Raw genomic sequence first — 26326 nt, 5'->3', positions numbered from 1 at the left:
ATATTGCTAAATGATGACCACAGTAAGTTTAGTTAACATTTATCACCTCACATTGTTTAAATTATAATCTTCTGCAATATAACTTTAGCTATAAGGAGGCAGAGGTGTTAAGACATGGGTGCTTTCAAATATTGTTAATAGGAATGTAAATTGATGTAGCCTTTTTTTTATTGAGGTATAGTTGACATATAACATTATATTAGTTTCAGGTCTACACATAATGATTCAGTTGAAAAAGGTTCACCACAATAAATCTAGTTAACAACCATCACCATACAGTTACAATTTTTTTCTTGTGATGTGAAATTTTAAAATCTATTACCAACTTTCAAATGTACAATACAGTATTGTTAACTATAGTTACCATGCTGTACATTGTATACCCAGCACTTATTTATTTTATAACTGGAAGTTTATACTTTTTGATATATGTGGCCCTGTTGAAAAGCATTTTACCTTGGGTCCATCAGGAGCTGAAAAATGTCTCTGCCTTTTGACCTGAGTTTTATTCATAGGCCTTTGTCCTAAAGTAGTATCTCAAGATACAGTAAGAGTTTTATAAATAAAGATGTTCACTACATGATGTTATTTCTAGTGGTGAAAGTTACTGGTACGCTAAATATCCAAGAATAGAGTAATAGTTAACTATACAGCTACATGATGGAATTGCCAGGCAGATTTAAAATTCATACCTTTGAACACTTTTAATGATGGGACAGTATTTATAATACTGAGTTGAGTGAAAGGGACAAGGTGTAGCTAATTTTACTGAGTGTGATCCTCTGAAAGGAGAGACTAATTGAGCTTCAGGGGATTATAGTCAAGCAATAAATGTGCTGTGTGTGTGTGTGTGTGTGTGTGTGTGTGTGTGTGTGTGTGTGTGTTATCTATGTGTATAGGTGAAGGGGGTAGAGAGGTAAAGTAGAGTGTGTCTTTGATGTATCCCAGTATTGAGAATGTATGAGTTTTTAGGTACTCACATTTTGGAGTAGGGGTGGATATTATTTATGTATATGTTATATGGAAAACTAAAGTTCAACTGTATAGCAGTTTCATTTTTGATCACTTTCATGAACACATCAATGTGCTGGATACGTAGAGCTCCACCTACGGACATTAAATCCAGACCCTTTCCTCTAATAAATTTCGACGGTAGTTGTCTGGGTAGTAGGATTGTAGGTAACTTTTTTTTTATTTTACAATTTCTAGACTTTTAAATATGCAGATAAATTGCTTTTATAGTCAAAGGAGCTGGATCATGAAGGACATTGTGCTGTATGCTAAGAAATGTATATGTTTTTCCAAAGACAGTGGGTTCCCACTGAAGAAGGAATTTGAATAAGAGAATGACATAATTTTCTTGAAAAGAGCACATACTAAGTGTGACCACTTTGACCTCAGGAACAATGAAATCTACTTTATGGTTGTATGGGGAAACTAAGTAGGGGAACAATGAAATCTACTTTATGGTTGTATGGGGAAACTAAGGAGGACGGATGATACTTTTTTGCAAGCTGACATTTGAAAATAAATAATATAACTACATTTCTGAAATTATATATCAGTGAAGAAAAAAGTTAACTTTTTCAGAAATGATAAATGGCTTAATTCAAGAAATTAAGATAATACCATTATCAATTTGGATTTAGAATCATACAATAATTCTCTCATTTTATGATATCATTGAGCTTAAAGATGTCCCATTTTGTTAGCTTTTTATGTCCATACTAACTATGCTCATAGACTTCAGCCCAGTGATCAGAATCTCTCTGCTTATCACATATAACAGATTTCCACTTCAGAGACACCTGTCATTGAGAAGTTGGGGTTGGAGATTGGATGGGAAGGCAATTGGCATGTGAAAGTTAGTTCTTCAAGCATTTTATTTTCTGTGACAAGAGGCTTTCTGACTGATTGATCTCAAAATGATTCTTTAGCCATTTTAAGGTTTACTTCACTGCTTAAATTTGTTCTCTGTGCAGATTTTCTAGAATCATTTAGAAAAAGCAAGCTTGTTTTCTCATGTTTCATGTGCAGTGTTTAATACATTGAGTATTGACACCCCATTTAAATTAGTTTATACACACTCTTAAATTAAGAAGATTGGTAACATTTTGAAAATTACAAGTGTGTTTGCAGATATTCAAGAACACACCTGACACCTAGTGACTTAGGAAGGAAGCATGAAAAATCAGAGGAATGAAAAGGGTTAAGAAATAGAGTTCAAAGTAAAATGGTGCTTGTTGTTTACTCTCACCTTAGAAGTGGAGAACATTTTTCTCTTGTGAATTGATGAAAGGATGCTTTCATGACAGCAGCCACAGCTGTGGAATATCTGAAAGAGACTGCTGAGGGGAATAAAAAGTTGCTGCTCCCGGGAATCAATGAAATGTCGACATCTCAGATGGGCTATACATGGTTTTCAAATGGTTTTGAGCAGAGAGAGCTTTCATGACTGTAAATGTCAACTTCTGTGGGTGGGAGGCGGGAGTGGTGATGGCCCTCTGAGAACTATGTGAATCTCTCACCTCATACATAGTCTGTTCCTTCCAGCTAATCTGAGGTGTGCCCCAGAGTTCTGGGGAGTCTAGGCGAAGAACTCACTGTGTCAGGACTTGCTTAGACCTCTGCTTGATATCCAGTGAGTGAACAGTGAATGGCGCCTATGTAAATCGCCTGGTTTTTTTTTGTATCATTGACCTCTCACAATGAGATATCAAATTTAGTTCACTTTGAAAATATCTACATATTATTTTAAATGAGAATTATTTCTTTATTTGTCTTCTCTCTTTAGATAAAGAAAAAGCAACAAGATGTGGTTAGATTTCTGGAAGCCAACAAGATAGAGTTTGAGGAAGTGGATATCACAATGTCAGAAGAACAGAGGCAATGGATGTACAAAAACATCCCCCCAGAAAAGAAGCCCTCTCAAGGCAACCCTCTGCCACCTCAGATATTTAATGGTGACCGATACTGTGGCGTAAGTAGCTAGATTGTTATCAGACTCTTTCTCTGCATGACTCAAATCACAGAGTTACCTAGAGTACAGTTGCATTTTTTCAGTGAGGGCTATGACCTCTTCACCCAGGGTCCATTCGGGTCCATAAGTCTAACAGAAGATAAAGCTGAGAGGAAGGGGATATGAATCCAAAGTTACAGACAGTGTTTGTAAATGTGAGTGTATGTGTAGTCTTCCTGTCTGTCCGTTTGCTTTGAGAAGGGGAGTAGGAAAGGAAGCTGTGTGCATGTTTTATTGTGTTCTAAATTTTAAAGCACGTTTTTTGATTAATACGTTTTGGACAACAGACTGGAAGGGTAATTATTCTTGAATTTTTATCCCTTTATAGTATAAGAAACTAATAGCTGATTTAAATGAGTTTCATTTTTCATGATAATGAGCCAGATGGATCATTATGAACATCTAAAATAGATTAGGCACCTTTCTGCTATATGTAGCACATGAAAAGATGAAGTCCTTTTTATTTAATTATCTATTTTCCTTCTAACTCTTAGGTTAAAGAAAAAAATCAAGAAATTTCTTTCCAATGAGTAGTTAGTACTTGCTTTTGCCAGAGTTCTAAATATATAAGTCATTGTTTATTTTGGGTTGTTTACTACAGTTCTTTAAAGATGTTCAGGAGAAGAGCAAAGGGCTGAGGTGCTTGAGGCAAAATGAATAGCTGAGTTGTCATTTGGGTTGAGAAAAGGAATAACAGTGCTTTTGGTTGCTTGAAAGGAAACAGTTCCTTATGTGCATAAGGGAGGATGAGATGTTGAAACATAGTCATGAAGATTGTTTTGAGTTCTATTACTACTTAATATTAGCTGTGACACCTTTGGGAAGTCATTGATCTCTTTAAGCCTCAATTTTCTAATTTTTAAGCAAATAATGATGATATCTATCATACTTCACAGGATATTTGTGACTATTTCCAAAGTACTTTTTAAGTACATTATTATATAAAAATAAAGGTTATTATTTTATAGAATTTTTTGTATCATGATCTCATATTTTATTAGGGGAAGAATGTGCTGACCAAGGGTATATCCCATTCATGATTACAGAGCCTAGAAAAGGTACTCTTGTGCCTATACATTAAAATGAGGTAATAGTTGAAGATGTGTGTAAACTGTACAATTCCAGATTTAATAAAGCTATTAGTCAGATAGTGCTAGAAGGCTAATCCAGCAATTTTTTGTCCCTCAGATTTTGCAGGTATGAAAATGCCTTAATTCTTGTCTTGTAGTTGAGTGGTAATTTGGCTGGGTATATAATTCTAAGTTGGAAAGAATTTTGGTGGTTTTGTTTCATTGTCATGCAGTGTCCAGTGCTGCAGTTGAGCAGTCTAATGTCATTTTTCTTGATCTTTTGTATGTTTTTGTCAGTTTCATCTATGCCACTTTTTAAGATCTCTTTCTTACTCATGTAATTCCTAAAATATTTTGAATTACCATAATATAAGCTATTTTTTATTCATCGTGCTGAGTGCTCAGTAGGTCCTTATAATCTAAGGATTATATGATTATTAAATATGTTCTTATATTATTTTCTTCCTGCTTTTTTCCCTGTTCTCTTTCTCTGGAGTGCATATTAATTTGGATATTGGGCTTCTTACATTTATTTTCTAATATTCTTATCTTTTTTTGTTGTTGTATTGTGCAGTTGTCTAACTTTTGTTTTACTTTCTGGGAAATTTCTTTAACTTACCTTTGAATTTTTTATGTCATCTTTTTTTCACCCTTTTTACTCTCTGATTTTTTCTTTTTAATAATGTTATGCTTTTATGAAATGAATGCACGATCTTAGCTCAATGGAGCTATTACATATAATTTCTTTTAAGTTTTCTTTTACCAGTATTGTCCCTGTTTCCGCTAATGTCCTTTGCTCATTTTGTTTATTTTGGTGTTCCTTCTCAAGTGAGATGGGCCTTCCTCAGATGCCTAGTGATCCTTGTCTTTTGTTTAAGAGGGGGAGCATTAGAAAGCTAGTTAGAAGCTGTGTTTGTGCCTATATATACCTGTAGGCTTGTTTCCCACTGGACTTCTCTTTAGGATGAGTGGGTAACCTGTCAGCATTCTCATTGCAGACACTGTTAGTTGTATCTGTGAGTCTTTTCTCAGATGATGGTTTAATTTTTCCAGAGAATGGCCCTTCAGTCTCTTGCTTTGGGAGCCTGACTGCTACCATTTTGGCCCTGTAGGATGAGAGAACTGGAAGGTCTCATTCTCTGTCATGCACATTTTCACTTCATATTCCTGTTTTCACTCCTCACTGTCTTCAGTGCCGGTGTTTTATAAATTTGTTGCTTCGTAGAAGCTGTATCTGTTAACAGTGTACCTTCCAGCTCTTTGGGGAGAATGAGGCACCCTTGGAGCTTAACTGGTCTTATATAAATTTTCAAGCAGTCTCCTTGTTTTCTGACTTTGCCCACTCATCCCACCTTCATGACAGCAGATGCCTCCAATTCCTAATATTTTCTGAGGGCCCTGCAGCTTGTTCCTTGTTGATGCTGCTCCTGCAGACACTAAGGTTTGACCATCCTGTGCTCTCTGACATCCCTCGCCATTAATTCACCCAATTCCTGCATATGTTGTAGTTCAGAGCCATAGATGTCTGATTTTATCTTTTAAATGGAGTTTCTGATTTAAAAAAAAATCTTTGTTGTTGTGTTGACTTTTCAAAAGAAAGGAGTTAGAAACATCTTTGTTCTGTCATCATAAAAGCAGAACTCTTCAGAGCCTTTTGAATAGAGGAATGTATTGAATGAATAAAAGAGCATAATGTTGTGAAATAAAATTCCTTCTTCTTATTTTCACCTCTTTATGACTTTCTAAATCTGTATCTTTGCCTTACAGAGTCTATGGAAATTTTTTGATAGACTGTCTAGGAGCTGGTTGGAGGCTTACATGTTGATTAAACTGTGCCAGATAAATGACATCTTCTCAGCTTGAGCAGTGTTAGTCCCATGGTGATGGTGACAGCAGCACTGGTATGTGAACTCTGTCTTTATAGTCTGGCAGGAGTTCTGAAGATAGTGTCTGCTCTTATCAAGGTCAAGTAAATTTAATTTTGACAAAAGCAAAAGCATTAGAGGGCCACTAACCATGACCTCATTCATCCCACCTGCTCCTGTGCACCTTGCTTTACCCAGTGATAGATAGAATATTCTTCTCTGATTGGATAACCTGTGGAAAACTGCCACATTGCAAGTGACAGGATCCAGTAAGCATGAAGATCCTATTTCCTGAAATTTGCTGGAAACTTATTCCTTTTATTTTAAACTGGGTAAGCTAGGCATTTGAGACACAAACAGCTGCTGAGCTACTTAGTAATCCATGCGAACAATTGCCTCCTCTCTCTCTTTTAGCATTTAGACATTCTGCCCATTGGGAAGAATTCCCAACTGAATGGAAGCACTCTGGGATGCCAAATCAGTTCTTACCATCCCAGAATTTGAACATTGAGGGGACGATGTGGAAACACATGATTATTTGCAGGTGGCAGTGATTGTTCAGGTGAGATGGGGCTAGGCATAGCCATAACTGGTATCCTAATGAGGCTGATCCTGGGGTGTGACCTGGGTGTGTTCTTCACTACCCAGTCATGGAAATTCCCCGTTTTCTAAATCCTCCAGCTTTAATGTGCATTCCATGAGCTCACCACTATACTTCCATAAAGCCCTTTCCTTTTTAATTTGTCCATTTCAGTGTCCATTTCAGTTGTTTGTAGTCAGGAAGCCAAATTGGCATAGACTGGTTCTTGCCTTTCCCTGAAGTGTTCACCATGCCCAAGAGTCTTCTCTGGAAATGGAGTCTTAAAGGTATACATCCACCTAGGCTTTTCTGATGGGCTTTAGTGTCTGATTTGGATTTTAGAAAGCTCGGGTCCTCATGTTCAACACTTAAACTTTGCTGTGGAACTGTCATGTGTGGAATGCAGCAAAATAAAAATGCACACATCTACAAAAAGGAAAATATTTACTCCCCTTTCATTTATCTTCTGTCTCCCTATGCATCAAAAAAAAAAAATGGTTTGGATTTCTTTATACATTTTACTTATTTTTACTAAAAAATTTTTATTGTGGTAAAAACATGTCATAAAATTTACTGTATTAACTACTTTTAAGTGTACAGTTAGTAGTGTAGTGTGAAGTATATTCATTGTTATAAAACAGATATGCCGAACTTTTCATCTTGCAGAACTGAAACTGTATCCATTAAAATACTCCCATTTGTACCCTCCCCCTTGCTTCTGATGACCATTAATTCTGCTTTCTGTATCTATGAATTTGACTACTTTAGGTACCTCATAGAAGTGAAATCATACAGTATTTGTCCTTTTGTGACTGGCTTATTTCACTTAGCATAATGTCCTCAAGGTTCAGCCATGTCATATGTCTTAGTTCATTCAGGCTGCTATAATGAGTTACCACAAAACTAGGCAGCTTACAAACAACAAAAATTTTTTCTTGTAGTTTTGGAGGCTAGAAGTTCAAGATCAAGTGACAGTATGGTTGGGTTCTGGTGAAGGCCCTCTTCTGGGTTGCAGACTGCTAACTTCCTGCAGTGTCCTCACATAGTGCGAGGGTCAAGGGTGCTCTCTCTGACCTCTTATATAAGGGCATTAATCTCATCCACCCTGTACAATTGAAGCATGTGACATTCGTCCTATACTATTGAGGCATGTGACCAGATTTCTTTCCTTTTTTAGGCTTCCACTGTATGTATCTACCACATTTTGTTTATCCATTTATCCCTCAGTGGACACTAGGTTACTTCTGCCTCTTGGCTATTGTGAATAGTGCTGTGATGAACATGGGTTTACAAATATCTCTTTGAAATCCTGCTTTTAATTATTTTGGATATATACATAGTACCGCGTCCTCTTTCTACCCTACTGTGTGACAAGGTCCGGAGATGGGGACAGAGGCTTCAAGGAATGCATCGTCAAGAACGAGGACGTGGCATGTGTTTAGGGATAATTGGTTTCTTAGAAATGATCCTATTAATAGGGGAAATTTGGGTAGCACAAATTCTAGTAAGTATAAACGCTATACAAATGGATTTCCTCAAAATTGGCTCTGAGGAAAACATAGTAAATTCTCCGCGTATGGAATCAGTTCTAGTCACCCTGACCTGTCCAGAATGCGTAAACCCTTTATTTGAACAATTATTAAGGGAAATTCCTTTTGACGCGCCTCTTAAAGATATTATGAATAAATTATAACAAGCTGAATTACTAGAACCAGTTTATACTCCTGTTCCCACGCAGTTAGTAGAAAAATTAGTAAAGGATAAGAAATTTACTCATAAGCCTGTGCCTACTATAGAAGGGCCTCCTTTTGTGGCCTAGTGGATAAATAGAAAACTCTGGTATCCACCTAGGGGGGCTAATAGTATGAAAAGATTACCTGATCTTCCTTTGCCTTATACAGAAGCTTATAATAAAGATAGTATACATGTAGTGAATAAAGATAGAATTCATGTGCCTTATAGTAGTTTAAGTTTCATAGAAAGGCTGGCTAGGTCAGGATCTCCTTGGTGCTTAAAAACAAAGGAACAGAAACTTAGCTTATGAAAGCAGCTTTGTAAAACTGATTTTTATAAATATTTTCCTCATTACTGCACCAAGGAAACTTTTGAACAGCTATGAGAAAGGTTCAGCTTGAACTTTAGATATAGCATAAATCAAATAGCATTTAAAAGATTTCTTCAGGCAGAAAGAACAATGTCTGCCCACAAGCCAATGCTTGCTGTTATGAATACATCTATCTATCACCTTTACTTAAATCAAACTGTATCTTACGTAATAGATATAAGAATTAAAAGTTTAGATTGTTCCATCAGGTAGTTCTGTTCTAATGATTGAGAGAAAAATGTACTAGTTAATCATGAACATTAATAATAATATACTCTATAAGATTTTCTGCTTCGCCTAACCACAGAAATTTAACTCCCTGCTACCTTAACAACAAAGTATAATCAAATGCCAAAATAAAAAGTATAAAAGTTGTACTCAAATCACAATAAAACGGAACAGTGTCACACCGCCTCTGAGCTGTGTAGTCGACTGTCTCCCGCGCCGACGCCTTGCCCACCTTCGGGGCCCCCTGGATCCTGTCGTGGCTGGACCGCGGCAACATAGAAATGGGATTTCTACATCAGATGGTAGTTCTATTTTTAACTTTTTGAGGAACTGCCATACTGTTTTACATTGTGGTTGTGCCAGTTTACAATCCTAACAGGGCACAAGGGTTCCAACTTCTCTACATCCCCAACACTTGTTATAGTTTTGTTTTGTTTTGTTTTGTTTTGTTTTGTTTTGTTTTGTTTTGTTTTGTTTTGAGAGTAGACACCCTAATGGACATGATGTAATATCTCATTGTGGTTTTGATGTGCATTTCTCTGATAGTGATATTGAGCATCTCTTGTACTTATTTTCCATTTGTATATCATCTCTGGAGAAATGTCTATTCAAGCTTTCGCCCATTTTTAATAGGGTTATTTGATTTTTTTGGTTTTTAGTTGTAAGAGTTCTTTGTATATTCTGGATATTAACCCCTTATCAGATATCTAATTTGTAAATATTTTCTCCCATTCTCAGGTTGCCTTTCACTCTATTGATTGTATCATTTGATGAACAAAAGTTTTTTAAGTTTGGTATAGTCTCATTTGTCTATTTTTTCTTTGATTGCCTGTGCTTTTGGAGTCATATCCAAGAAATCATCACTTGCTAAATACAGTATCATGAAGCTTTTTTCCAATGTTTTCTTACAGAAGTTTTATAGTTTTGTGTCTTATGTTTAGGTTTTTAATTCATTTGTAGTTAATTTTTGTTTACGGTGTAAGGTAAAAGTACAATTTCATTCTTTTGCATGTGGCTGTCTAGTTTACCCAGCACCATTTGTTGAAGAGACTGTCCTTTTCCCACTGATAGGTCTTAGCACTTTCGTTGGAGATCATTTGACCATATACATGTTTTTGTGGACTCTATTCTGTTTCATTAATCTATACGTCTGTCTTTATGCCAGTATCCCCACGGTTTTGATTATTGTAGTTCTGTAATATGTTTTGAAATCAGAAAGTATGAGTCCTCTAAAGTTAATAGAAACTTTGTCCTATTTTTTAAACTTGTTTTGGCTATTTGGGGTCCTTTGAGATTCTGTATGAATTTTAGAATGATTTTTTTTTTCTTCTATTTCTGCAAAAAAAAATGCCATTGAGATTTTGATAGGGATTATGTTGAATCTTTAGATTGCTTTGGGTGATATTGACATCTTGGCAATATTGTCTTTAATCTGTGAACATAGAATGTCTTTTCATTTATTTGTATCTCTGTTCATTTCTTTCAGCAGTGCTTTATAGTTTTTAGTGTATACGTGTTTTACTTCCTTAGTTAGATTTATTCCTAAGTATTTTATTGTTTTTGGTGCTATTAAAAATACAATTATTTTCTTAATTTCCTTTTCCGATTGTTCATCAATGTATAGAAACAAAGATGATTTTTATATGTTGTCCTGCAACTTTATTGAATTCATTTATTAATCCTTTTATTTTTTTTTAAACTGGTATTTGGAAATGGTAATGCAGCCAAGTTTCCTTTGACCAAGATCACATTAACCAGTTTGTGGATTAACCATCAAGATGGAAAAACACAGTGACCCTTCACATAGTCAAGATAAGTCGGTGCAAGTTTGGCTGAGGATGCCAGTACTCAACTGGGCATTGAGAAAAGGTGGGGGTAGAGATGGAGAGAGGTAGAAAATACAAAATCCTGTCATATATTGAAGAGAGGACAACTCAGCTTGGAGACAGCAGACTATTTTATAGAAAAACATTTTCAACAGGGTAACCTATGAGATTGTTTTAAAACTGTCAAATTACTTTTTTTGCACTTTTAGATATTTGTAGAATGTTAAATTTGTATCCAACCATTTTCACATATTGCTAACCAAATAAGTTTACATTAAAGCAAATGACGAGTTTAAGTAATGATTTGGGGACAAACTATGACTGCCTTTCCTCATATTATCTTGGCAAATTGGAGCCTTAGACTAATCTTCAGAGGTGCAGAAAGACCAAATGACCAGCAGTGGTTCTTTGTGGTGTCTCCTCTCCTTCTCTTTCTTTCCCATAAAAGGAGACAAGGAGATGTGTTGGCTCACAACTGGTGGAGGCTCAGAAATCTCATGGACACATAAATGTATGTACTTGTATTGTTCCCAAGTGCAGTGTTTATGTAAGACTTTTGAGAAGATTGTCTTGGGATAATATATTTTCATCATGTTTGGGAATTTTTTTTTGGAAGTATAAAGAACCAACTTCCTTAGTTATCAGTTTTGTAAGTCCCGGATGCATACATATCATTTTATTTTTAAAAAGGTAATTATATATATATATCTGTATATCCACACATAAATACAAGAAATGATCTTCAGTCAAAGGTCTTACAAGAAGTTGTTGGAAAGAAATATTTAAAAGTTTTCCTATCGAATTGGTTATTCAACATTATTATTATTTCTTCCCCAGCACTAAAATGAATATGAAAGTAGAGAAAATTTGAAAAATGAGAAAAAAAGGGAGAACAATCAGTTTTACCTTTATGATAAGACCACAAACATTTTGTTTATACATATTCTCTTTTCTTACAAGTAGATTTAATTTTTTTAAATCACATTCTTTGATCATTCTGTACCATTTTGTGCCTTGCTTTCTTCTCTAACAAAAATAGTTTCCATGTCATTGTAAACTTACTTTTTAAAGGTTGTATATTATTCTCTTGGATGGATTATAGTAATTAACTTAATCATCCCCCACCGTAGGCTATTTAGTTTGTTTCCAGCCACTTGACACAGTAGTTTGTAACTGGCAGGCTGTTCTGAAGAGTGCATTAAATCGAATGTTATTTTAGAAAGTACATTCTCATTTTAGGCTATAATACTCTTTTTTCTTTCATTAGTGTCCTCTGTCAAAAACAAAAATATTTGGGGGTATACTGTTATCAAGATACGAAGGTTATTGTTGATATCCCCAGAATTGGGTTTCAAGGTCAAGAAAAAGTCACTTGGTGAAATGAAAACAAGTAAAAGTTAAAATAAGATGATTACTATATGTGTTGCTGGTAAAACCAGAGTTTCATTTCTCAGGGCCTCTGGGGCTGCCCATAGTCATAGGATAAATACTGCCCATCTGCCCAGAGCAGCCATTTGACTTGAAGATTTTAAGTACATTGCAAAATATATTTTTTAATAGTAAAACAAACACGGACATATTATGGGGCAGGATGCCCGATTTCTATGAATTTTTAAACAGAGCTTCAAGAAATTTCATTTACAGGGGCTACCTCAAAATATATCCTCCAATCTTCTAGATTATGGTTAGGGCCACTTGGTAAATACTTAGGCTTTGTGGGCCACATAGTTCTCTGCTGCTTATTATTTTTTATTTGATTTTTGTTTGGTTGTTTTTGTTTTGTTTTCTAACCCTTTAAAAATGTCAACACCATGCTGAGCTGTCAGGCCTCTGCATCGTTTACTTCTCTCTAAGTGGTTCATTCACATTTCCCTCTGTGGTCACATTTGAGAGACACAGGATTATCTGTTTCCCAAGTCTCCATCATGAAAATTAAGTGTATCTTCTGGTAGAATGGAGGAGAATGTAGTGATAGACAGAAATTTTGACCTACGTTAAAGCCTGTCTACAGTAATTATATGATAATGAACTGTTTAGAGTCGATAAAAAAGAAACGGAAAGTTAACATCCAAATATTTCATCCTTAACTGCAGGAAATTGTGTTCTGTCTTTAAAATATGGATGTTAAATATGTATGGATAATAGCTACATCATCTACATGATACTTAAGGCAAATCCCTGAATGTCACCCCACACCCATTTTCCTCACCTCAGTACTCAGTTACCAAATCCTGTAATTTCTACCTCCTACATAATTCTGTCCTATTTCTTTCTCAAAACTCAATTCAATAGGGCTTTGGTTTTGAGCTTTCTGTAATTAACAAGGACTCTTGTTATTACTCTCCCTCTCCCATTCCCAGTAAACTTGTGTCTCATTACTGCTATCATGACATTATCTCATAGAATTTTTTCCCCATATCTTTGCCTTTCGCCAGTCTTTTGAGTTTTCTGTGCTCACCCTCAACAGGCACTGTGGAATATTTATCTTAGTATCTGGTACCTATCAGAAGGCTAGGAACATAGAACATACTTAACAAAAATCGGTTCTGTGCATGGGTGAAGAGCTACACAGATGTTTTCAGTTAAGCAGGTAGCTACCCTATTCTGCTGGGCCTTGCCTTGTTAAGGTTCTGAGCATTTGCCTTCCCGTTTTATTAATAAAAGTCAAAGCCAGATGTCTCAAAAGCAAGCTTATTGAACCTTCTAAATTTTATAATAAAATCTATTTGAGAAATCACCTCTAGTAGAAGGTCACATCTCCCACAGGTAGAATTTTCTTAGGAAACTTTTGACCTGAATTTGAAAACCTGTATTTCAAGGCTTTCTTTCTAAAATGTCACTTATCTAATCCAGGAGAATCTTTTCCTTCAGATGTTTTACTGTAAATAATCTTATATGGCATCCTCACAGATACTAGGAAAGGAAAAATTGGGTGATAGGAAAAGGGTGATATAAATTCCTCTTTATCACTGATTGCTTATCAGCTGTATGCCCAGAAGTATAACAATTTAATTAGATATTTCTTGCAGTTTTATCTCTTCCATATAACCCTAGTTTTTATTCTGCTGTCTATAAATGTTTAATCTCTCATTTTTACCTTACTGAGATGTTTACCTCAATATTCTACAGTGATGAGTCCCTGGGACATGTCTTTCATAAAAACAGTGACTTGTGCTGTGAATATTGAAAACCTTCATGCAGACATTTTCAGGCCATCCCAACTGCATGTTTAGCACTATATCTAACTAATATCCAAATTGGCGGTTTTCTTTTTGTTAAAACTTTTCTCTCATTCTGAACCTATGCAGATAAAATTAATGAAAAGAAAACAAAACTGTTAACACTAGGGCCATGTTAATATCAATGTTATGACAATAAAGCCTGTTGCCAGGAAGGTCAAAAGTGAGGAGGCAGTTTTTATACATGACCTCCCACAGATTCCCAAGATATAGTCTCTTTTTGAGGATCTTAAGTTATCATCACTTTGTTTTGCATAATAATATCTCTATTCCTTGATTTTAAAATGTAGACAGTATTTACTTTTTTCTTTGAAAGATAAAGAGAAATTTACATTTTTACAGCTTCTCTTATTTCTCTTCCATTTTGATTTACACACATACACACACAGGTGCACATATACTTTAGCATTGCTGAGGTTTGTAAGTCACATTCTCTTCTTTAACGATAGTAACTATTATAACGTATAACATAAATATATATTGTATGTATGTTGTTTTAAACATAAAAATACCATTCTCTACAGACTTTTTAGTTGTCGAAGCAGTCATATAGGAGGGTATATAATCCTATTTTACTAGATCCCTGTGGCTTAAAGGAGAATGATACAAATGACAATATCCAAGAGATTTTCTTAATTAATTTTAGCCTTTTTACTTATTCCTCTGGGTATTTATTACAATTTTATTGCTGGTTCCTTTTCCTGTGTTTAGCACAAAAATTTTTCCCATCTAATTTCAGTTGGTGCTTAGGTAGACATATTTGCTTGCCATCTTGTACCAGAATGGTTGGAAATATGAAACATGAATTTGGAATTTAAAATCTTCAGCTTTGGGCTTCCTCATATTTTTTAGTATTTGGCATAAAAATTACTGAATGAACCTGTTTCAGACAACTACATCTTATATATCTTAACCAGGGTTGGAACTGCCAACTACTCTTTCCTTCTATACCAAGATTTCATAAAATAGAATGTAGCACTAACTGTTCTAACTACTAAATCAAGAAATTCTGCTCAGAGGATACCCTCAGGCTTGAAAAAAACTTTAAGAGGAAAGAGCCTCTGCCCATTTTAAGCAGGCGCAGCAGCAGCAATAACTCTTATAGTCTTAAAAAGAGTTGTTTTTTTTTAATTTTCTTTCGGGTAAACCAGCTTTGCTTTGGCCCATTTAGAACTAATTGCTACTGCCATTTCTTTGTAGGCCACGAGTTGTTTGTGTTCCTTGCAACCTCCTGTTTAGATATACCCTTGGCATGTAGAAATAGTATGGGTCTGTCACTTAATTGTCGTTGACTTAGCGTGGTAAGCAGTACAGTGTTCAGTGTTTCAGAGTGACTGCCGTGGGTTTTCCTCACTGTTCTCTTAGGGAACACCAAAAAGGCAAAGAACTTTAAGGTCTTTGTCTCAATGCTTATCTAGCCCATAATAGTCTAATCACAGTGTACTGGTAATGTCCTCAAGTAAGCTCTTTGGAACAATGAGACCATTGTGAACTCTACCTGTTGTAGATATTATCATGAGCTTATAAATGTCTCACACATTGGTTTCCACTTGAACACAAATAGAAGTATAGGTGATGGAAGTTATTTTTTCCTTTTTCTTTTTGATAGCTGTTTAGCTTGCTTTATTCTTCTTAAAATTACAACATTTAGATGAATATTCCATTAGTAGCAGTGCTCAGTTATACTAATGTCTATATAGTCCAGAAATTTTTCTTTTCATAGGCAGTCAACATTAGAAACAAAGCGAATTTTTCATTCTTTGTTTTTAATGTAATAAAAATGTGCCAGCTTCTGAAACTGGGCAATTTTATCTTGAGGATGCATTGTATGTTTGTACTGTTCTCCAAAGGTGCTATTAGCTGATCATTGTATTCTACAGTTACAGAAAATCGATTGTCTTGAAATGTGCAATTTTTAGATGTGTATTTATAAACACTTCAGAGAGTGTCTTTGACAATTAGGAATTGAGCAAGACTATTCAGAAACTTTATAGTTACTTTTTAAAATATAATGTTTTTAACTTTTGCAGTATATGCCCTAATATATATTTTTTAAAATGTAAGCCTGATAAGTGGAATGAATTTGATAAGAAAGCAGATTTTTCTCTTTTATTGGGGAATGCCTAAGACCATTACGTAAGAACTTAGTAGGATATGATTTTTAAATTTCTAATACTATTTTACTCTTAAATTATTTCACAACATACTACTTAATATATTATTATTTGAAAGGAGGTTTTAACTATTAAGAAATCTTAGATTTTAAATTATCAATCATGTAGTCTTTGCCTAAACTTAACAAAGAATTTAAACTCTCACACTTTGAGATTTATCAGGCCACTCAAAAGCTTTCGAATGTCAGAAAGTAAATTTTGTACATAATTCTTTAAAACCCATAACTAATAGAGTAGAAATAGGATTTACTCAAATTATGCTACTAACCTAATTATGAGATTAACCTAAAACATGGCACATCAGTCATTAATCAGCAAACAAGTAATTCATCCATTTGACAAGTATTAGTAACCTGGTATGTGTCAAGTACTGTTTTAACATTGACTTTTAAAAATGATTTCCTTTAAATTATTCTGCTTTTAATGTTAATTACCAAATTTTATATTTGTCACTTTGGAAGGAGTTAATTACCTTAAGTGGCAATTTCTGAACTATTGGGAGGACTCAATTCAATATTCAGGTAAGACGCCCCTTCTTATAATTGTGTGGCACTTAAAGGTTCATAAAATAAAAATAAATGCTTATATTTTTTATGACAAAAATACAGTTTAAAAGAATTTTTTTAAATAAGAAATGTTACCATTCTGATATTTCTAAATATCTGAAAGTTCTAACTAAGTACCTTTGCTGGTGACTGAAATTTATGACTAAAATTTATGAGAACAGTTTTGGTTCAGTATAGTTAAATGGATTGCTTATAATGTTACATATTTTCTCTGCATGCATATGTTTTACATGTCCTCCTTTATATATATGAAACTTACTTCTGAGAGTTGACCTTATTTCCAGCTTTGTTCTTTGCAGAATTTTAAGGTTAAGGTTTTTAACGTAAACACTGAAACCTGAGGTATAGACATTAATAAATCTGTAAACCAGATAGTGGTTGGTGCAGTTGAAAGTATAGGACCTCTCTTCGCCTCAATTTTGACTAAGTCAGAGCCAAACTCCATAGCACTACCATTTCTCTGGTTCAGGCTGTCACCATCTCTTGCCTGAATTACCACAGTACTCTTCTGACTTTTCCCCCTGCTTTACTTCTTGCTGCCCTCTCTCTGAGCCATTCTCTACACAGTTTAGTTATTTTCTTAAAGGAAACTAGATCATTCTGCTCACTCTCTCAGAACCCACACATGATTTTCTTTTGTGCTTAACATAAAATTCAAAATATTTTTCTTGGTTTTCAAAGTCAGGCATATGCTGATTTCTGTCAAGCCTGCCAGCTTTGCTCTTCACCATTGTTATTCCCTGTCTTGAATGCCTCTGTCCCCACCCTTTACTTGGCTAACTCTACTCATCCTTCAGATTTCAGCTTAAAACTCCATTTATCCATCTTTTTCAGATGTGTTGCTCCTTTTTGGCATGGTTAAGGAAAGCCTCTCTTTGGAGGTGACTGGCATTAGGGCCGATCCTAAATGATGGACGGAGCTTCCACATGCAGATCTATAGAAGGAACAGTGAGTGCAAGGTCTGAGGCTACAGCTGCCTTCAAAACCACATGAGACTCAGCTTGCTAAAGCATTTAGACAAGAGTCTCCACACAGAGTCAAATAATTCAAAGATTTTTCATCAACTGAGGCATGCTTTGCAAGAAGCAAATCACACTATAAGTCATCGAATCTCATTTAGATTCCTAGACAGGTTTCAAAAGTACTTGCAACGCCACTGGCTTGGCTCAGCAGTGTATTAATTAGGACTCAATGACTCATATACAGGGTGCCCCATATTTGTTTTCCTCTTGGGCAAGAAGCATCATAGAGTACAAAAAGTGTCCATTACAATATCAGTGAGAATTGGGCCCCAATCCCAGCTCTCTCACATATTGTCTGTCAAAGTTGGGCAACATTTTTCTTTGCACTGAGCCATTCTCCAACCTGGAAGGCTGTAGTGTGGATTAAATGACTGACCTGTAAGGCACCTACAAAGCAAATGCCTAAAAATGATTCTGATCCTTCTCTGCATATAATATTTATCTTTAGAATAAAGTTCTCAAAGGGACATCTATTTTAAGACTGCTTTATGTCAACTTAGAAACTATGTAATATTATATATGCAAACTTTTGAAAAGAAACAATGGATGAGCATATTGACCAGAATCCTTTGATGGCTTCTTGTGTGAAAGTAGAAAGAGAAAAATGATTTTGTTTCTGAGGCAAAGGTAAATGTTATAGAGAATATAATGTCTTCCAGTTTTTATTTGACCTTTTTATTCTCTATGAAGGCACAGTCTTAAAGAATGTGGAAAACTTCAAAAACAGAATAGAAGCACTCATATTGACTCATGGAGACCTTTACAGCTTTCTGTTTACCCAGTGTTTTGTTTTTCTGTTTGTTTTATTTTTAAGCCCTAGATAACAAAATATCAAGAGTGGAATTGGGAGGCAGCCTTTCATATCAAAGGGCTAGAATAAAATCTTTGGTCAGAGTGATTCCACGTAAATAAATGTTAGTCATGTGCCATAAAGGAAAGGGAGCATGTTCCGATTTCATTTCTGTTGTTGATGTTTTATGTTTTAATCCTGCCACAGGTTTTGTATTAAAAACTTGTTACATTCATCATCATACTCAAAGAAATTTTTAGTCTTAAAGAGAGCAAATCCAGTAGATTTATGTAGCTCTTCCCTGGCCTGAATGGAGCAATGGTACATTTTTTATTTCCATAAAGAATTTGTCAAAAGTACCAAATACCAAGATAATTGTTTGCTTTTGTTTATTTTCTCCTCCTCTTTTTTCCTAGGATTATGACAGTTTTTTTGAATCAAAGGAAAGCAACACAGTCTTTTCATTCTTAGGCCTGAAATCACGGTTGGCATCAAAGGTAGGTATATCTTTTCCTATTTTAAAATTCACCTTTCTTGAATTGTTCTTAGTTGTTCTCAATCGAGGTTGAAGATGTTACAAGAATGTATATATAGTCTCCTAAATATTTAGCTTTCGCATTTTCAGATGCACAATTAGAGACTGCTCAGGGCAAAAACACCAAAAGAAGCCCAGTTTTTTCTTTCCAGTTTTCAATTGTTGCTGTATATTAGAGTTTATTTTTATTTGTAATTTAGTTTATTTATAATTTATACCCCCTTCTTCCAAGAAGATTTAAGGTAGCAAAAGTTAGTAGGTGCTTTCTATTTTAAAGTGCAAGTTTACTTTACTTTATGTTTTTTGAAATAGCATCAAAGTCATATTTTTAAACTCTTTTGCACATTTAGCTCATTTATATTGGAAGGGAGATAATCTGCAATAACCAATGGTCAACATTGAAAAAAACAGTGTAATTCCTAAACTAATCAAAACATTTTTAAACCCACTTTATTATGTCAGTGTCTTTTAGAAAACATAAAAGGCTTTTCTGATATTTAGGCCTAGAAAGAATATATGTCACGATTTTGTGAAGCACATGGATTCACTTTCAAAATAAAAAATTAGCATTTCCTTGTTAAATAAGGTAATATTTTGATTATTTCCCCTTTTGAAAAACATTTTTTTTTCCGATTATGAAAGTAGTCTAAGCTTATTTAGAAAAATTAGATAAATATAAAAAGAAGTGTAAGGTAGAAAATAAAAATCACTTATTATCCCACCACCCAGAGATAACCACATAACATTTTTGGTGTACTTCCTTGCAATCTTTAGATACATAGAAATTGAGGTCTTGATTGTTTTCGAATTGAGACTGAATTCTAGTGTCTATTTTAACACTAAATTGAAATGAAAGTACATTACTGGGATCTTTCATGTCTATAATAGGTCTTTTGAGGCTACCCAGGATTTGTACCATTTCTGGAACACCTGTGGGAGGAAGGCAGTTACTATCAATAATATAAATTATACACCAGCACCTGTAGTTCATAGCCGATGTGAAATCCTGCTTTGTTTTTACATCAGTAAGTCCACAGATGGTTGTGGGTGGTTTCCATGCACATGTTTTAAACAGAGGGAAAACCCACACATAATATTAAAAGGTTCTTAAAACTATTTTTATAAAGATAGAACATCGAAATACTTGTTAGGAAAATTATAATATTTTTATAATGTGTTTCATCTAAAGATATTAAACAATCTAGATTTATCTTCAAAGAACTGAAAAAAAAATGTGGTAGGAGTAATCTAATGGATGCATAAATCCAGTGAACATCAACATCTATGCAAAAACCTTTTAAAAAAATATGTCTCATTTGCTTTCTTTGCTCTCATTTTCCCTGAAGATATAGATTCCTTAGAGATTCTGTGGGCTGACTTTTACTTTTTAAAAATATTTATTCTCTCAAAAATTTCTCAGGAAACCTATAATCTGTAAAATATGCATTCTCACATGACTCGTGGTCATAATATTAAAGTTGGCCTTGATGCCATTGATGTTTACTTGATTTCAGCAGACCATTCTCAAGGCAGTAGTGGCTCTGTGCATTCCCACCCAGTCAGCCCACCATTTTCAGGTGCTTGAGTCAGTCATATCTGCCTGGGAACACGTGGAACCAGAGTGGAAGTCCATGGTGCAGTGTTTGTGCCACCCTCTCTCATGAACCATTTGGGGCCTTAAGGGTTAATAGCAACTCATACTTCATCTTCACAGGAAAGAAATAAAATTATCTTTAAGAGCAATTCAGCATTGCCCTCCTTTCTAGTTATTTATTTTTTACCTTGGTGGTAATTCATTGTACGATCTATACTCTAAGGCCTAGACAGAGCATTCTCAAGTGTAATGTACCACAAGATGGAAGCCCCGTTTTCTTGTCTCCTTTCCTAACCCCTCAGCAGTATACACACATAAAAGACAGGGCTAGAAAGCCTGCCAGGAACTTACAAAGACACCATTAGTATCTGTAATTGCTCTTACACAGTGAGGAGAGAGAAGAGAAATATTAGGAAAAGAACGTTCATTGACCCAAAAGGCACAGGTGTAGTGCAGACTCTGGGCAGTTTTCAAATGTAGAAAAGGGCTCAGGAAGGTGGGAGGTCACAAAATGGTGGCCTCTGGGCCAAATTGGCTCTGGATGTATTTGTCCTGCACAGGATTTTTAAAAGAATTTAGACGGGTTTCTAATATGTAAAATACAAATTCCTCATTTTTCTGAAGAAGTCGGAAAGTAAGGAAACCCAGGGGAGCCCACTTTCTCCTGTGGCTGGCTGGAGCCAACAGTGGCTGGCCCACCATGATGCCTACCTCAGAGAAAAAGAGGCCTTTACTAATAATTTTCAGGTAGAAAACCATCAGGTTTGTTATTTTAAGAGACTCAAAGCAGGGCCAGAAGTAGAGGTTTCTACTTTCAGATCCCTGCCATTCAGTAACAACTGGTAAACCCTGGGCTCTGACCAGCCAGGGCTGGAGTAGGTCTCAGAGGCCCCCTTATGCAAGGTGTCTGTTTAGTGGTTGAACCATGGAGCTATCATGCAGAGAGGGGCCAGTGTAGCACTTGGCAAATTGGCGCAGCAGCTGTTTACCAATAGGTATGGCCATACCAGTGCTATTCATCTTGGGTCACCTTCTACAGGCCTCCTCACCCTGGTGCAAGTGAAACAGTACCTCAGAGAAGTCTGGGCAGTTGTTGAAAACATGTGGCTTTCTGTCCACTTTTATATTTGGCAGGTCAGGTGTGTTTCATTTAAATCTGGGCTCTGAACCTGAAACCCAGGATTTGTTCTTAGCAAGCACATGGGGGTGATTTATTGTGATTTCCAACATCTCTGTTGCTGGCATTTAAAATATCACTGCCAGGGTGAATGTTCTTGTCAGCACAGTACAATAACTGACCTTTTTTTTTCAATAGGGAGAACCTTAGAGAAGACAAGTAGAAGATGACGGAGATGCATTTTGGAACACTCCCCTGGTACTCAGCACACACCTGCTTACCTAATGCATCACTGTGACAAAAGCCACATGCTTCATCAATAACTTTGCTTGCATTTGGAAGAGGTGTTTTTGGAAGACGTGGGTATAGATTGCATGATTGCTCTAAACCAAATCAGAATTATAGTGGGTTTCTTCTTATTTTCAGAATGCCTGCAGTTGGCTCAGTCACCTAGAGGTACTGTAACCTGTTACAGGTGTGCTTTCTTAATACTGAAAGATAAGTGGGTAGCTTTATCAGAGTCAAAATGTTGAATCTGTCCTAGGTTATAGTTGATGCCAGTATTGCTCAGACCTTCTCTTTAAGCTGCCTGGATTGTGTCCTTAAAATTAGTCTGCTAGGCTGTTAGAATCTTTTGATCAGAAAGAAGAAAAAGAAATGCTGATTGACAAAGGGATGAAGATTTTTGCTGCAGAATCGAATGCCACTATTATAGTGCTTTGTAATAACATTTACAGAAAAAGTTGGATGTTCTACCCTCTTTTTGGTAATGTAAATTCTTACTCACATAAATCCTCCAAGCTTCTACAGATGTTTCCAGAAATCACTGTTGTAACAATGTGTGATAAGAACTAAGTTATAGGGATGAGAATAATTGCTGTTTTGGAAAATAGATGCTTCTTTATCTCTTGCAAGGGGGAAATTTCACCTAAATGCATAAGAGTGCTTAAAAGATACATTTTAAGAAATACACTAATTAGTAAATTTATAGGAAAAATATCTGACACATATCTGAAGACATTTTCAGCTCTAGCAACTCACGTACAGGTGCACATATATTTTTAAATGAAGCTCCCCTAATAGCTGTTTATCCTATTTTGAGAAGGGATTATATTTTTTTGAGAAAGGAAGATCTTGGTTAGATATATTTTGTGAACCCTTGATGTGGCATATTAAAAGATGCTAATACCGCTGTACACTTTAAATTTTTTTTCTGTGTTATTTTTTATTGGTTCTCTAATTTTGCAACTTATATTTCTGGCCAATGCATAGCCCCAGATTTCAGAGTAATGTAGTTACATGTTCTCATTTCATATATGAGCCCAGTGAGTTTTCAAAGCAGCATAGAGTTTATAGTTGCCAAACATGGAAACAGTCTTGAATAGGATAAACTATCAGAGGGCTGCCTAAAATATTCTGCTATTCTCTGCATCCTGATGCTGGGCCTGCCGTTTAGATTCTGAGCAGAAAGTTTGTAAGAAATTGAAAGAACAGAAGAATGAAAGCCCTGTTACATGTGTTCTCTCATCCTCCAACTTGCTTAATGTGGACTAGTCTAAAGAACTTGTTGAATGCTAACGCTGAAATCCCAGCCTGAGATTTGCAGCCCAGGACTGCAACTAGAAGAAAAGCATGCCACAGATTTCTGCCTGACTGGAACAGCCCACAATTTTCTCTGCAGGGAAAGCTGTTGTGAAATCATGGCTATTACTGCTTAGTTGGCATTAAATAAGATCCAGGTCGAATTCCGTTTGATAAATCCCAGGGACTATCCAGGAATTTTTTTAAACTGGATATTGTGTTTGAGTATGTGAGTATTCTGATAAGACTTAGAATTTTTTTTTCAAGATACAGCAATTAAAAGTTTAATGTTACAGTGATCTAACATATATTTAGTCTACTCTTGCCAGTGAGCACCAAGAACCAAATTGGTAAGACTGAGGCTTTGCAGTCTAAATTCTGGGGTTATAGGATCAGCACTGTATTTGCTAGACAAAGAAAGCTACTCAGATTTGTCTTAAAACTTTTAAATTACTATGGTTATGATAGGCCCAGTATGATTCTCCTAGACAGACCAGATGGATAGTAGTGTTAACTTACTACCACAGTTACACATCATCTACTCTCCAGCCCACTTTTTTTTTTTTTATCAGCAAAGAAATAGGAGAGGCCAGCCCTTGCTGGTGCTTTACTTGTTATGAGTGATCTAGAAGCACGATGTGTGGCATTAACACAGTACCCAGGCTCTGCAGAGTACTGAGGGATTGCCTTTTGGGACCACACTATGTTCAGAGAGTATTTTGTCCTTACTTGTACCATTTTACCAGTTGAATTCCAAACATTCAATGATTTTCTTGTTCCCTTCTTTAACTAGCTCTTTCAACTGGGATTCACATAGTCTTGAAAGCATAGGAAAGAAGTGGATGAGAATTATAGGCATAGATATAATATCAAGGGCATTTCAAGACAGAGCTTTTATTTCTTGTGATAGGCTTGTTGCGGCAAAGGAAATGTGCTGCTAAAAATCAAACTATGCCATTTTAAAATTAAATAAAATACAGAGTGCCATCTTGTTAGGTATATGCAAACTAGAAAGAAATTTAGTTGGGGAAATACGTGGTTTTCCAAATTCTGGTGTTCTATTAAAATCAAAGAAGAGAAAAGGAAGATTTTTTTCTCTCAGACTTTAATATATTTTAAATTCGTTTCTGTTTTATAGATATTCAACACTCCCACATGGATGTTTTTATATTATATGAATTTAATAATGAACTAAACTTATTTTTGTTCTCTGTTATTGAAAGGTACCAAAGCTTTTTTCTGTTTTGTTTTGTTTTTTAATTTGATTTTGCTGTATATGGTTTTGCTTTTTCTAGAAATGTTTTTTCATTCAACAGCTCTTCTTAAGTGTCAGGGCCCACATTGATCTGCATTATTGATTTTAGATTTCAGTTTATACTCATTTGTCTCTAAAGGCATTGATGAAATCTCAGATTTTATATTCAACATTCAAGAGGAATAAATTCCAGAAAACACATTCTGAAAATGGAGTGTTTCTTCCTTACCATTTTTCTAATTTTAGTTGTTTAGTTAAAACCTTCCCGTTTAGTTGAGATACTGTTTCTCTTCCCATCCATGAACAACATACCTGCAGATTAGTTGTAAAAACGCAGACATATCATTTGACCAATCAAGGACACACACATGTACAGTGTGTGTGTGTGTGTGTGCGTGCGCGTGTGCATGCATGTGTGTGTGTGTGTGTTGGGAGGTGACCACAGAATCATTTTACATAGCAACCGTAACCAAGAATGGCATTAATTCACTAGTCCCTTGGTTGGTTCAAGTAGATGACTGTTTCCTGAGTACACTGAAGCCACAAGCTGGTGTTCCCCTAATTGGGGGGCAGAGAACAAGCACAGTGTAGCCGCAACCCTTAAAAGCAGAGTTGCCTTTGATGCAGCCACCTCTGAAAGCAGAAGAAAACATTTCTGAAGGCAGTGTCTAAGGTTGATCTCATCACTGAACTATTTCAAACCTTAAACACCATGACAGAGGGAGGGTGAGGGAGGAGATAAAAAAGAACAGCCTGTAAGTTTGCAGAATGTGCTAAATCGTGAAACCAAATAAGACAATTAATCACCACCCACTCGTAACCCAGATTTTCAAAGTTTTCCTAGTTCTTCTAGAAATGCAGGTTATGTTAGTTTGGCATCCTTTGAATCAGCGGAGCTCTTAGAATGTTATGGGTAGTATCTGAGCAGTACAACAATCTCCACCCTGAAGGATGAGAGAAACGGAGAAACACAAGTAGCAGTTACAGCCAAGTGGTGAATGATAGAGATAAGTGCATAGCACCTAAGGTGATGGGCATCATCTGAAACATCATATATATTCTTTTTCTATGTTTGTTATGACCATTCCAATTTAAAATTACTTCATACATACAATGGAATATATATGCACATACATATCTATATATTAAAATATAAAGGGTGTAATAAACTCCCGTGTGCCCGCCACCAGTTTATTGCCTTTCTTTTGAAGCACTGTTTGCTCTTCTCTGATCCTGTCCTGTTTCTGTTTGATGATGGGAGCCCCTCTCCTGAACTCTGTGTGTTAATCATAGCCTTTCTGTCCTTTATCATTTTATCTCCATGTATGTATGCATCCTTAAATCATAATAAACGGGATTAAACTGTATTCTGTCGATTCATTTTTATGTTCATAGCAATTGAGTGTTATCATTTTAAAACAAGTACCCTAGTTTGTTTATTTTCACTGCTAAGTTTTATTTCATTGTATGACTATATCACAACTGTCCCCTTCTGTTGCTGGATGTTGAACTGCATCATTCTTTGAAACAGTAAAAGGAGTCTATGGCCATGCTACCCTGAACAACCGCGATCCCATCTGATTTCAAGCTAAGCAGGTTCAGGCCTGGTTAGTACTTGGATGGGAGACCACCTAGGAACACCAGGTGCTGTAGGCATAAAAAAATTAAAAAATAAGGGACTGTAAGCTGATAAGGTCCTTGCAATCGGTGAGGTCAACCAAGAGTTGCCTCGCCTAAAGGAGAGAGAGAGAGAGAGAAGG

General features: G+C 35.6%; 1 protein-coding gene and 1 pseudogene across 1 annotated transcript in view; both read left to right on the top strand.

Annotated features, from left to right (window-relative positions):
* SH3BGRL2 (SH3 domain binding glutamate rich protein like 2) overlaps positions 1-24173 on the top strand; it is a 55861-nt gene extending 31688 nt beyond the window's left edge. The window contains exons 2-4 of the mRNA XM_006926362.3: positions 2795-2980; positions 18901-18981; positions 21929-24173. Of these exons, the coding sequence (XP_006926424.1) occupies positions 2795-2980; positions 18901-18981; positions 21929-21940 (279 nt within the window). The 3' untranslated portion in view covers positions 21941-24173. The remainder of the gene's footprint in view (positions 1-2794; positions 2981-18900; positions 18982-21928) is intronic.
* A 1932-nt stretch (positions 24174-26105) lies between these two features.
* LOC112474898 lies at positions 26106-26222 on the top strand (annotated as a pseudogene).
* Positions 26223-26326: the final 104 nt, after the last annotated feature.

The sequence above is a fragment of the Pteropus alecto genome, unplaced genomic scaffold, assembly GCF_000325575.1.
Source record: "Pteropus alecto unplaced genomic scaffold, ASM32557v1 scaffold7, whole genome shotgun sequence".
Lineage (NCBI taxonomy): Eukaryota > Metazoa > Chordata > Mammalia > Chiroptera > Pteropodidae > Pteropus > Pteropus alecto.
This window is presented reverse-complemented; position numbering and strand designations above follow the sequence as displayed.